The sequence below is a fragment of the Leptosomus discolor genome, chromosome 6 (genome assembly GCF_034619465.1).
Source record: "Leptosomus discolor isolate bLepDis1 chromosome 6, bLepDis1.hap2, whole genome shotgun sequence".
In the NCBI taxonomy this organism is placed as follows: domain Eukaryota; kingdom Metazoa; phylum Chordata; class Aves; order Leptosomiformes; family Leptosomidae; genus Leptosomus; species Leptosomus discolor.
Genome location: NC_141396.1, coordinates 44,399,745 through 44,413,720, shown reverse-complemented (window position 1 = coordinate 44,413,720; position 13,976 = coordinate 44,399,745). Strand labels below are relative to the sequence as shown.

The 13,976-nt window shown below is 44.4% G+C and overlaps 2 protein-coding genes across 3 annotated transcripts in view; both read left to right on the top strand.

The window, feature by feature from the left end:
• The window catches only part of MINDY3 (MINDY lysine 48 deubiquitinase 3), a 62,987-nt gene extending 58,789 nt beyond the window's left edge, over nucleotides 1-4,198 (top strand). For both annotated transcript variants that reach the window (XM_086467140.1, XM_086467141.1), the window contains exons 14-15: nucleotides 1,816-1,887; nucleotides 3,121-4,198. In XM_086467140.1, coding sequence (XP_086323266.1) covers nucleotides 1,816-1,887; nucleotides 3,121-3,270 — 222 coding nt within the window. In that variant the 3' untranslated portion in view covers nucleotides 3,271-4,198. The remainder of the gene's footprint in view (nucleotides 1-1,815; nucleotides 1,888-3,120) is intronic.
• A 3,411-nt stretch (nucleotides 4,199-7,609) lies between these two features.
• Nucleotides 7,610-13,976, top strand: part of ITGA8 (integrin subunit alpha 8) — a 111,804-nt gene continuing 105,437 nt past the window's right edge. Inside the window, exons 1-2 of the mRNA XM_086466502.1 lie at nucleotides 7,610-7,806; nucleotides 8,073-8,197. Coding sequence (XP_086322628.1) covers nucleotides 7,610-7,806; nucleotides 8,073-8,197 — 322 coding nt within the window. The remainder of the gene's footprint in view (nucleotides 7,807-8,072; nucleotides 8,198-13,976) is intronic.

Here is a 13,976-nt window from a genome sequence, read left to right as displayed (position 1 = left end):
TGCAGCCTGTTGCTGAAGGGCATCACTGCCTGAAGAAGGGCAGCAGGAGAAGGGAGCATAGTGAAACCATGGGCAGATCCCCACCACAGTCACCTAGAGAGCTGGTGGAGGAACTCTTTACCTCTTGGAAAGTTGGAGTCCCCAAGTCGATGCCTATCCATCAAGTACTAATTCCCTGCTGCACGTGACTCCCCACCATGCAGTTTTGCCTGTGCTGTTGAACCTCTGCTGGCTCCAGTACAAAACATGGGAATTGTAACTGCCTCAAGGGTACAGTCTGAACAACCGGCACGTTTTGGACTGGGACCTGCCAGTACCAGTTACCAAATGAGTGCTGAGGGCACGGGTATGTTGTCCAATCTATCTGTGCTCTGTGGATCAGATAGCAGGTGCCCTTACCCGTAGTGACACCTCATTCAAAATTCTTTCTGAAGGTTAAAGTCTGCAGAAATGAAGATGAATGTCTGTCTGTGAAATACTGTGAGGAAACAGCAGATGCCAGTGTTGGGTTGGAATTGTTGGATCTTCCCCTTTATACAATATTTGACTATGTAGCTACCACTCAGGAGATCCAGATTCAATTCCTTCTTTGCTGAGGATATTCAGAACCCCATTCTTACTCTCCTAGAAGGTACTAAACTCCATCTCAAAAGCAGAAAGGTATCTCAGCGTTCCTTTTCAAAGCGGTTGGCTTAGAAGAAAAGTATTCAAAGCTCATTTAGCCTGCGAGAGCAAGCCTGACTCTTCAGTGCTTAGGGCAGTCACCTGGAGAGGGGGATTCCTGAATTCCCCAGTAGCCCTTTCTTTGGGAAACAATTACTGCACAAAATTCTTAACATCCATGGGACAGGAACGGGAAGGCAGCACTTCTTTTCCTTTAGGGTGAGCATACCTTCCTCAGGGAAAAGAGTCCTCTTTCCTTCCCAGCAAAGCTTAATTTTGTTTATCTCTGCAAAGCAACTTCTGTAAGCGGAGTTCTCGCTCCCTTTTCACCACCCTTTCCACTGAATAGCCTGGGTTGCTGTGAGAGACTCATACAGAGACAGGGGGTTTGAATCATTTAAGAGAAGAAAAATGAACGAGGGCTTTTTGTAATCTGAAGGATGTACTGCAACCTGAGCAGATTTCTTCTAATTCCAGCCTTTACCCCCATGTACTTAAAAAAGAGATAAGCTTCTGTTTGGAGCCTGGTCCAGTAGGCATAAAGGAGATGATATTACACCTGATTTGTGTTTCCTGATTCAATGAATGCAGAAACGCAAAGCTTTTCAGTCCTTCTAGGACTAAAGCATTTAAACACCTGGAATGGTAAAGGTTGACAACTGCAGTGCCTCTGCTGAACAGGCGTCTTCACAAGTTCACAGTTAGCAGGCGTTGGGCCTCAACTACTTTTTAGCTCTCAAATGGGGAGTTGGAGGTTGGATCTGGTCCTTAGTAAATATTTAACTTCATAGCATCCAAACAGTCATAAATACGCACACATGTCGCTGCTACATAAAGTGTCTGACTAAAAATTAGGACAGTTTCTACATGGTCAGTGCTGAAGCTGTAGTTCAAAGTGTCGAGATGAGCACAGAAAATGATGACTAGCTCTTGGGGGCATTGCCCATTAATTTACTGACCTCCTTTTTTTATTTCTGATGAGAAAGGTTAAATGAACAAAATCTTCAAGGTGATGTCACCTGAAAGAAAGTGTACTTTTTTACAATTTCCTTGAGTCTTCCTGTTTAAATGCATCTGTCTAGTTGGAAAGAGAGGAGACTGTCAAGGCACAATGTGTGTGTCACATGAAATTAACTGTCTGATTTCTGCTAGGACTCTAGGGTTTCAGAGTCATTCGCTGTTTACCATTACAATGGACTGAAGCAATCTAACTATAACGAAAAGGTAAGATCTAAGAAACAGAAATCTAGCCCTAATAACAATCAGTGTGCAAAACTGACCATAATTACAGGCAAAATACTTTAACTTGAAACAGACTTGTTATGAAACTATTATTTTGATAATTTGCTTCCAAAAGGATATATTTTGAATTGGAAACTGCTTTGTGCTCCTGATCTGTTTTAGCTAGTATAGTGTACTGGTGGGCTAGACCGCATCTCTTAAGCAATGCATTTTGAATGGAGCACTTCCCGCTTCTCACGGATATGCACGAGATCTGAACTGTAAAGGCCAACAGAGATGTAACACAGACGAACTGCACCGTCTGTAAGTAGCTCTACAGCTGAACTGAGATGTTTGGAATTTTTTGTGGAATATTTTAGTAGTCCAGACTTGCATCAAAAATCGGTATTTTTTGGAACCGCTCAGTGGGGGACAAAAATGACCTGTGTCATCTCCAGCTTTCTTGGAAGGAGGGGTATGTGACACACCATGACTGCTGCTAAGTTAGTTCCTGAGTTAGTGTTTAAGGCCGAAGAGTGTAAGGCATTAACAGGCACAGGGAACAAAAATTACTACAAGTAAAAAGACTCTTTGAGAAAATGTATATACTCAGTCTTCAGAGTAGATTGGAGTTAAGCCGTTAAAATTACTCCTGTGAAATCTCCAGTAGGTTCATACCCCAAAATACAGGCAAAAGCATTCAAAGATGCATTTATCTTTACTCGTGAACATATACATGATTGAGAAAATGTAAACAATTTTTTCTTTTCAGAGGACTCTGCCTGTAGCATTTTAAATGTTGTTTTATGAATAGAGCTGACTTGCAACAGAAACTCTGTTTTATGGAAAATTAATTCCATAAAGCTAAGTCCTGATAAAATAACATCAAACTTTGCAGCTGCAACAGTAGTAGTAGGAGGAGATCCATTGTCACAAAATTTTTGCATTCCATTTCCTAGACCTTTTTTTTCCCTCAGTTTTGGCCTTTACTGTCTGTTGAAGTAAACAGTCAAATGACTATGGCCTGATCAGGATTTTCAGGCACTTGATTCTAAGAGATTAAGTTTTTTAGATTTCATACCTCATTTAATTTTTTTAAATAAAAAGTATACAAAACTTCATGGATTTGATTTTTGCAGGAAAAAAAAGCAACAGAAGAAGTCCTCTTATGTGGCAATAATCATCTCAGATGTTTTAAACGAACGTAGGCTGACTTAATTAGTTTTCTGCTGGCAGGTGATGTATGTGGAAGGCACAGCAGTCATTATGGGTTTTGAAGAACCAATGCTACAGACCGACGACACCCCTGTAAAACGCTGCTTGCAAACCAAATGGCCGTACATAGAACTGCTCTGGACCACAGATCGATCTCCTTCCTTAAACTGATCTGTTGGGCATGAACCACGTACAGCTGTCGAACGCCTGACTGGGGATACAAGAAGTGGTGTTGCTTGGCCAGCAGCAGACTTTGACTGTGTGGAGTTATACACTGGTATCATTGATGAATTGTAAATAATGATTACAAACACTTTTTCAGTGTTAATTGGAATATTTAATTTTTTAATCAGATTGATTTCTATTATAATAGTTTGTCTTTTTTGGCCACTGTAGTACTGTTAATGTGAGTTCTCTTAAAAAAAAAAAAAAAAGCCTACCTATAAAGTTTTAACGTTATTTTGCCATTTCATGGAGATTTGAAAAATGTCTCATATTGCAGAATCTGCATATTAGAAGTCGGATCTTTAAAACATAAAACATATTCAGCTTCCTCTGAATCATATAGGCATGTTTTATTATTTAAATTATATTGGCTTACATTACAGTACCATAATGTGTGGACTAGACTGGCCTTTTTACTGGATATGTTTTGATGAGTTTAAATTTTCTGCAATTTTTTCCTAAAATCTAATTTTTTCCTAAAGAGCTTGCACAATGTGACATAAATATGATACATTTTTAGGAATACTAATAAGTATAATTCATAAATACTCTTTCTTGGCAGTTGTATATTACTGTGGCTTAGTTATCGGGCATGTTAAAAGTGACAGAAAATCTGAGGAAAAATAGATGTATTAATATTTATTTGAATTTGTATAAAAGAAATGTAAAAACAGTGGAAAGAATATCTTGTTCTATACTCTTTAAACTAGTCAAACTTATAATATTGCCAAATACCTCTTCTCAATTTGTCCAAACAACAGTGTAAGCCAGCGTTATTGTATGTGTTAAGTGCATGAGAACATCTGTTATTACATTATTATATTCCTTTATTTATTATCAACTTGTTAGCCCTAAAATAAAATCTTTTCCTCGAGTCATGATGTATTGTTTTAAGTTTAGTTTTCATCAGACTTGTTTACTGCCTCTTGAAGATGATGAAAAGGGACCATGGGTTTAGAAATGTCAGGTTTTGAGTTGCACACACCTCGGGGCGGGGGGGGGGGTGGGGACAGACGGACCAAATGAAAAGATAATTTATTGCATCTTACCTGTGATTGCAGAGCCTGTGCCACTGCCAGCAGGGCTTAATGTCGCATTCACAATTATTTTTAAAAAGTGATTTTCATGTGTAAGTAACAGTATGATTCTATAATGATCATCATGCAGGAAAACAAGCAGATTTGGTCGAAAATGAGGTATGTGGTGTGGGGGGGAAACCAATGTGGGCTTCCCACGGGGTCACAGCCTGCTTCTGTTATCCACCTGCTCCAGCGTGGGGTCCTCCATGGGATGCAGGTGGGTATCTGCTCCACCGTTAACCTCCATGGGCTGCAGGGGGACAGCCTGCCTCACCATGGTCTTCCTCATGGGCTGCAGGGGAATCTCTGCTCTGGAGCCTCGAGCACCTCCTCCCCCTCCTCCTTCACTGACCTGAGTGCCTGCAGGGTTGTCCCTCTCACATACTCTCACTCCTCTCTCGCAGCCACCATGCAGCATTTTTTACCCTTTCTTAAACATGCTATCACAGAGACACCACCAGCATTGCTGACAGGCTCAGCTTTGGCCAGTGGCAGGTCCATCCTGGAGCCAGCTGGAACTGGCTCTGTGCAACATGGGGACGCTCCTGGTGACAGCTTCTCACAGGGGCCACTGCTGTAGCCCCGTCCCACCCCCAGCTACCAAACGAGTTTCTTCAGGACTTGTTCAAAAACCTAACTTCTGAAATTCCCATGACCATTCCTTATTGCAGAACAGAGAGCAGGGTATCTTACCCTTTTACAAGATTTCTTTTTCAGAAAAAACAATTCCTTTGCCAAGGACAACAATTTGAAAAGATTCTTAATTCATCTTATCTGACTCACTTTACTTAGAACACGAGTATTCCATCCTGCTGTGTGAGCCTGATGCTAAAAGACTTGTTCAGCAGCAGTAGTGCTACTCAAAAGTATATAGATAATTGATTAAGAGAATCTGCTTTGTTCTGGACTGTCTGGCAAGTCTGAAACTTAGTTTTCCTAAGACACTCAGGCTTGATAGGTATTTGCTTTAGCTGGTTTTGCACGTTTAAGATAAATGTCTTTAGCCAGACATGCACTGATGTCTTGGAAGGTGAAAATTCACTTTTCTTGGTCTTTCTCCTGGATTCCGGTGTCTGTCTTGGCTTATACTAGAGTATCTCACACCAAAGCTTGCACTGCAACACAGCTTGAATCTGGTAGAATAAACAGCCTTTTTCTAGTCCACTGTGAGATACAATTTCTGTTCTATCTCATAGAAAAAAAAAAAAATTAGAAGCCCAGCTGATGTGAGATCTATATATAAGCGTTAGTCTGGATTAAAACATCTGTCCTCCAGAGAAATTTAGCTGAGGCTTAGTGTGGTAGAAGAACTCTTATTCCTGTTTCTTTTTCCTTCATCCTGCCTGGTTGTTTGAGGCCTGGCTTCTGGTTTACTTCCCATATTTTTAGACTACAGAGGGTAACTAACTGTCCTTAATGGGACTTGGCCAGCTCATCTGAGAGCCTCTGCCAAGTGAACCTTTCTGTCCTTTCCTCCCTGATGAACAAGATGGGAGAGATTCTGACTCTATGGAAATTCACCTTTTATTTCCTGTCAGACTTGTGATATGTGAGGCATTAATGTCTGGTCCTTTTGGTTTTCTTCCACAGAAAAAAAAGACTAGAAACCCATATAATTTTCACAGGTTGTTCTGCTCTAAGTGCCAAATATATAGGGGGGGTGGGTGGGTGGGGTGTGTCTGTTGCAGTTTGCAAATTGAGGCTTAGTCGATAATTAATACCAGAGCACTCTACGGGATTAAATACATGCTTTAACTGACCAGAGAATATTGATAATGCTAACTATAAGAAAGCATGTGAACTAAATATGCAATTAAATGACATTTTTATCTATTGCACAACGGTTCCATTTTAACTGCCTCATTGTTTTTAATTACTTTTATGAGGAAATTATAAGAGGAGCTTTCTAAAAGCTCCATTCGATGCCACATGCAAGAAAGCAGATTGGGTTATTTCTGTGGGGAAAGAGGGATGACACCTGCTCCTGCATGGAGCTGTGGTGAAGCCTATAGCAATGCTTTCCTCCATACCAGTGTAACGTCCCCCCTTCAGCGTATTGAAACTTTCTGTAGCCAGGCAAGCACTACCAGAAGAACTTGCAGAGGAATGCATTTCCTAATGTGCTCTGAAACATGTGGCTGGGTTTACATCTTTCCTGTGGTTAGAAGGGGTTTTTGGTTGCCAGGGTGGTTTTGTTTGGGTTTTTTTTGTTTTTTTTTTTTTTTTTTTTTTTTAACAATAGCCATGCTGGCAGTCACATAACAATCTGATGAAGGTCTGGGGTTTGTTTTACCCCACGCACTTTAGCTTCCTAAAAGGGATTTTCAAGTATCAGACTCTTCGGTTTAAACTCTTGGCAATGCCCAAAGTCAAGAGAAATTCCAGTGGAATCCACCACCCTCAGCCCTGTCATTTTTCCTTGTCAATACGACTCTCCAAACGCAGCCCTCGGGTAGCTCTGCTGGGCGGAGGTGAGGGGGTGTCCTCCTTAGCGTGCAGTTCTCCCAGCCTCGCCGGTGAATTTCCCAGCCAGACACGTCGGTTTCCCCAAGCCCAGCCTGCTTAGTGCGGTGAACCACCCCGAGCACCGCGTCCAGCCCGGATGGGCAAACGTCTCCCCGGGTCCCGGCCCCGGCCTCACTCCCCGCGCTTGGGGACGAGGGCCGCCCTGGGTCCCCGACGGCCGCGCCGCAGCCACAGCGCTGCGAGCACTGTCCTCGCTCGCAAACAACGCCGGAGGAGCCTGGGCCGAGGCGCGACACCTCCGCCGGCGACGGCGGCACCGCTCCCTCCTCAGCGCTGAGGGAGGCGCGGGCGAGGCGGCTGCGGACCGACCACCGGCGCCCCGCCCTACCCGGCGGCGGGAGGGGGTCCCTCGGGCTCACATGCCGCTTCCCCGCCGAGCCACCGCGCTCCCGGCGGGGCCTGACCACGGCTCCGCACCTCTCCGGGCGTCCGCCCGCAGCCCCGGGACGCCGCGCTGCGCTGCCTGCCGCGGGCGCCCGGCGCGGGCCGCCAGGGGGCGCCCGAGCGCGGCCGGCCCCTCGGCGGCGGCACGGGGTGAGCGGGGCTGAGCCTCCCCCGCCAGCCCCCCGCCCCGCCGCCAGCCCACGGCGGCAGCCAGACCGCCGCGGCACCGCACGGCCGCCGCACGGCTCCGCTGCGCTCTGCTCTGCCAGCGGGAGCCGGCCGCCGAGGGGGCGAGGATGCTGCGCCTCAGCCACAGGGCCGGCCGTGCCCGCCGCCGGCAGCGGCCGTGCCCGCTGCTCCTCCTGTCAGCGCTGCTCTGGGCGCCGGCGCTGGTGGCCTTCAACCTGGACGAGGAGAAGCTGACGGTGTACAGCGGGCCCCCGGGCAGCTACTTCGGGTACTCGGTGGATTTCTACATCCCAGACCCCAGCACGTGAGTGCCGCCGCCGGCCGGGCCGCTCCCCTAAGCCCCGGGGGGTGGCGGGGGCCGGGGCCGCGCCCGAGCCAGCGCCGCCGGGCCCCCCTCCCGCCGGGCCGGGGCCGGGGAGACTCCGCCGGCGGGCTTGGGGGAGGCTTTGGGGGAGGCGGCGGGCAGGCGCCCTCGGGCCGGTCGCCGGGGTGACAGCCGCTGGCCCGCCGCGCCGAGGCCGCCACCCGTCGGTCCTGAAGGCCCCGGTGTCTTCCCGGTGTATTTGGCAGGGTCAGTGTCCTGGTGGGAGCTCCCAAAGCCAACACCACGCAGCCGGACATCGTGGAAGGAGGAGCGGTGTACTACTGCGCCTGGCCCGCCGCCCGCTGCAGGCAGATTCCCTTTGACAGCACCAGTGAGTACATCGCTGAGCCTCGTCGGGCATGTGCGGGTGCGGTGCTGCGCCCCGGTGTCCTCTCGGCAGGGCTTTCTTCCGCGCTCCCTCTGGTTGTGTCCCGTTTACTATCGGAGTGTCTGAGGTTCGCTGGAGGAGTCCCGTTCCCGCGGTCCGTGTGCGCTCGCAGGGATGGGTTTAGTGGTCCCCAGGGAAATAACGGGAACTTGACTTTCAGGATCTGCACGTATTTCGTCTTAATAACCGCTGGTTTTTGGGGTTTGCGTGGGGTTTTTTGTTTGTTTGTTTGTTTTGGTTTGGTTTTTTAATGCTTTAATGAAAGGTGTTTGTGTCAAATTCCTCATTTTGAAAATACTTTTTTTAATTTTTTTTTTTTTATTTTGAGTGTTCAGAAGGTGAAACCCCAAAACCTGTGTCTCACACACTTCTCTGAATCCTGCAAATCACAGGATTGCTCATCTTTGCTGTTACTTTCAGCAAGGGATTTTCTGTCTGTTCAGCTGGATGAAGTACCTCATGTGGCATACTTAATTATTTTCAGAAAGCAAGAATTTTATTTCAGAATATTGGAAGCTAGATGCAAACTGATTTAGGCACAATGTGGGTAGATTATATCCACTTCCAAAATCCCAAGACAAATGTTTCTAATTTAATTAGAGGGAACATACATTTTAAACAATTAAGGCTGTTTATGTTTTCTGTTGCCTCTTTATAGGTCTTGCAAATAATTTAAGCCTAGTGTTTGCAGGGACTTTAAAACCGATTTGCTTTATGTAGGCAGGTTTTATGTAGGCAGGCATTGACAGTTAAGCAAAAGGTATGATTCTTTAGGTTATATTTAATCTTAACATTTGTGGTTTATTTAAATGCGAACACAATACAATTCAGTTTTTTTCTGAGGTCACAAATTGAATTAGAAGAGCTCACCTAAATGTGGCAAGTAAGCAGTGCAGATCTTTACCCCTTCCAGCTCCAGCCACCCACACATCCTATTATTATGTTAGTGCCTGGGAACTCTGCTTAGGATGACTCTCCCATCATGCTGGACGTTCTTCAAAACAGAGTAAGAGGTAGTTGCTCTGTGGGGGGGGGGCTACTGGGGCATGTAATATTAAGTACAGCATAGGGTTATATGTAAATATGAATTTACAGACACAGACAGTATTTTAACTGTAATGTGCCCTGAGTGTACATCTTTAAAGTAAAACCGGTTTAGGAAATATTCCTGTATTTCCATCTAATGATTAGATAGTTCATGTAGCAGGAGTAGAATATATTACTATACAAATTAATTACAGGTTTGAATAGAAAACTTAAGACCAAATTAGATTCCATCTCATTTTAAAGGGGCGTTTTGAAAAATAAAGGAAAACCTAGTGATGAAACGTAGAAGGACATCTGACTTTGCTGTGGGAAACCCCAGAAAAGTTGACTAAAGAGACTCAGGACAGCTCCATACTCTTGGCAGGGCTGTCCTTTTGCAGACACTGTGTTTCGAATAAAGGTACAAACACAGGTTGATGAGTAAGTATATGAGCAAGGCTTTGGACCGCATTACCGCTATTCAGCTTGGAGTCTCCAAAGTGTGGTTCATTCAGTCTACCTGAGACAGTTGTTTGTGGCGCTGCGTAGATGTCTGACTCATAGACAGCTGAAGTTAAGCCAGAGTTGGTCTCGTTAGCTGTCTCATTCCAGTTCCAAGGGCAGTAAAGGTGTCACTTAGCACAATTCAGCAATGGCCAGCTGCCCTCACAGGCAGGCACTGGGAAGGCTGGGATAGCTTGTACTAGCACCTATTCTTCATTGCCAGCACTGTAAGGGCCATCTCCAAGATGCCTTAGATGACCCTTTGCTGAAGTATGGATGTACATTTTGTGTCAGTTTTTCTCTCCAAAACGTGCTACTTAGAGGAGTGAGTTTCTGATCTTTTCCACTGTTCACCCAAACAGAGCAGTCCACAGGATCTCTAGCCTAGATGGTACTATCTCAAATAGTCTGTTACACACAGTGTCTTTTGAAGCCTTTGGCCACCATGTGCCTAGTGGACTTAGTCAATATGAGGGGTATTTTCAGTTTCTGGGTCTTGTACAGGCACCTTGTACTCATTATGCCTTCTCACTACAACATCACCTAGAAATACTGCTATTCCCATTTTTTATTTATATTCTCATGTTTATGTTTATTCTGATAAACAGAAAAAAAGTCAGTCTGTGTTGTCAAAGTTCATACAGGAAGTTGGTGATGATACTGGGAACTGACTGAGGATTTTTTTTTCTTCCTCCAGTTCCTTAACCACAAGATTATCCTTTCTCCCAATACAAAAACACCCAGAAATTATTAGAAGTCTGGAAATTCAGCTCTAGCAGCTTTAATTTTAAAGATTAATACTTCAAGCCTCATAGGAGATTTTGAAAAGTCTTGGAAACCTTTAGGAATGTTCTCTGAAACAAACCAGAAGTACAGAAGCAGCTTCAGAGCTGGAAGATTTCATTTTGATGCATTTTTATACAAAGCTTCCTTTTTGAAGTATTTTTTTTCTTGACTGTAACCAAATAATATCACCTCTTTCAGTTAGATTCACTAAGCACAATAAAAGAAACAAAACTGGTGAATAATTGAAAGCATTCTTAATTAGATCAGAAGTAAAAATTTGTGGAACTAGAAAGAAAGGGGGAGTATAAAGAAACAAGTCAGCGTGACCCAACAAATAGATAAAGAATTTACTAAATCAGTATTTTTCAGCCATGAGAGCTCCATGGAGGACTTCTAAAGAAAAAAGCAGATTCACATATACTATATCCCAAGTTAGATATGTGAAACTGCTGCAGGTCGCAGAAACTGTGACATTTCTACTATAACATAAAAATTTAAACAAGTGGTTGAGAGTCACTGGCATAAATTACTTGTGAGCATGAAGGCTCATGTCTTCCATTTCTAAGGGCTGGGCACACAAATGAAGCTCAGGTATGTTGCATTCAATGCAAGTTACGTTCTGCCATTGAGGAGGGAACATACAGTGCACTTGGATGTTATTTGGACTTTTACTGATGCAAATAAGTGTGTAAAGGGGCACCTAACTGGTAAGACTCATATGTAACTGTAGAGGTTTTTTCACTGTTTCCACAAGAACATTAGACCTAATTTCTAGAAGGGTTCCTTCATTTGCAAATGCTTTGATTTTGTATTAACACTATTAATATCTTGGTCCGTCTAAATGAAAACAGTGAGGACATTGACTAGTATTCTGTGATGGCTTCAGTCAAGATTCTGGACATTTTTAAATATTGTGTGGAGTTGCTTTGAACTCATTTATAGTCATTCTGTATTTTACAGATTTTGAGGTGTTTACTGAATGGATGGCTAGGTATGCCTTGTTATGGTGCTATAAAGTATTACAAATGAAAAAAGGAACAAAATCTCTCTCCGCAAGCATTTAAGGCTTGTTGAGGGGCAGTGATAAACAAGAACATGCTCATGAGTCAGGGAAGAGAAGGAAGAAAAAAAGAGTGTGGAAAGTATATATTGCCTTAGATAGAGGGGGCACTTGTCCAGAAAGTGATCTGAGGAAACTAAGTGACAGATGCCTTAGTGAAAAATTCAGGCTTGCTTAGGTTAGTATTATGTTCGTAAGCACTGAGATAGGATGGTCTTTGGTCATGTAGAGGCTGTTTTGTTGAAGAGTTTTGGTTTTCTCTGTGAATAATATCTATTTTTAAAATAATTAAAGTTTTAATTTAAAGAAAGTTATTCTATATCCTGCATGCTGTAGAGTCCTGAAGGGAGAAGGCAAATGCTAAGCCTAACTGGACCTGGTGTCCTGACACTGGTGAAAGACGACTGCGATGTTCCACAGTGGATCAGAGGTCTGACACTGCAAGGGTTGCACCCAGAGTCACTGGCAAGGTGTAGCTAACCTCCCTACCACCTCACAGGCTGTGACACTCGGGACTAAACTCTATTCTTTGTCTCATGTAAGCTTTAAACAACAAATGACAAGTCCTTATGGTTTGTGAAGCTCCCTTGCTCCTTTTTTCTCAGAAACTAGGATCACATGAGGGAGCAGACATTGCATTGGTTACTGATGTATACCCAACAGGAGCACTCAGTATTCACTCAGTTCCCAGTGCAAGATATGAAAACACCTTTTAAAATGTGTCATTATTTCTAAGTGCCACATTCTTGCTGTCAAACGCAGACTGGATTCCTTACTACTAGCACTGATACCCAAGAACAAGATGACTCCTGAAGTCATTGCTGTGGCACTGTGCATGTGTTAAGATGCTCAGGCTGGTCTGAGTGCTGTAAGCAGCTGCATAACTTGGGTTAATCTGGAAATGTGTGTGGGCTGAGCTAGTCTGAGAAGATGGCTTAGTTAGAATTAGAAGAGGTGCGGGAGTATCTGCAGCCCATTCCTAAAAGTCATAGCACCTAACTAAAATTCTTCTGTGGGCGATTCTCCCAGGTTGTCACTAATCTCTCAGGTCACCTATCTCTGTTCTTCGGAGTAGCTAATCCAGAGATTTCCGAAGCAACAAGGTGATTTATGTGCAAACCAACATCAATAATTGATCCTATTGATGAAATAAATTGTTCCTGACAAGGAACAGGGGGGCAGAGGAAGGAAGGAGGATAAAATGCTGACATGCTGTAGGATTTGGGCCGACCATCCGTACACGAGTCATGTAACCGGACATTCCCGTATGGGTTGGCCGGTGATCTGGCCTCCAGCCAAGGGGCTTTAGCAGGAACTATCCGTGTTTCCTGCTGTTGATACAGCACTGACTCTGCGGTCCCATGTTTGCAGCTCTGCAAAGCTCCTTAAATCTAGGCGCCAAGGCTGAGACTGTGGGAAGAAGCTGAAAGCACTGCCCTGAGAGCACAACTGGTGCTTTAACCCGCTCCGTTGCAGCAGGGAACTGAGATAAGGTGTAATGGGAGGGCTTTTAGTGTCGCCTTACTCCAGGAGATCTGGACTGCAGGGCAGAGACTCCTCTCCCTTGTTTCCCTGCTCTGTAAAGCTGGCTGGTTGCATGGCAGTGTAAGGCTGCGATGCTCCTTTGAAAGTCAATGAGAGGACAGGGGAACAAGCAGTGGCATTATATTAAAGAGCTGTGATCTGTCGTTCCTCTTACCTGCACAAAGCTACCTTCCCCCTTTCAGCTTCTCCATTATGAAATGAGGTTTACAATGACTGTTTCTGCCTTAGCTTTGAGGTAGCATTACCGAGTCCTTGTTTCAGCTGGGTGCTCTTCCGCTGAGCTGCCAGGAGAGGTAGCAGGAGAGCAATATGAAGAAAACTTTCTCCCCGCTTGATTAGCTGGGGAACTTCTGAACCATTCAAAGCATCTTGCAGTCAGAAGCAAACTTAAATGCCCCCTGAAGTGCACTATTGCATTTGAAATCTGCTAAAAAGCTAATCGTTCATGTTTCAGAAACTTGTAATAACAGTCACTTTTAATTGTAATACTTAACAGACGGCAACAAGTTTTATGTTTTAAATTAGCTCCTAAAGGCAGAATTTTAGATACTGCTTCCCCTAAGACTCCAGAACTCACTGGGGTGTTGTCTTTGCTATCAGTTAACTTTACCAGTTTTAGTAAAATAGGTTCTATTTTTCTAAACTAGCTGGAGAAAATTTGAACAGCCTTTGAAGAGGAACAGGGGAGGGAGATGTAGATCAGTTCTGGCCAAGCATGCAGTTGATAAAAAACATGAGCTAATCTGGCCAGCAGTTGAGCTGATTGTAACAGAACCCAGGTACTGTAGAAGGAAAGGACAT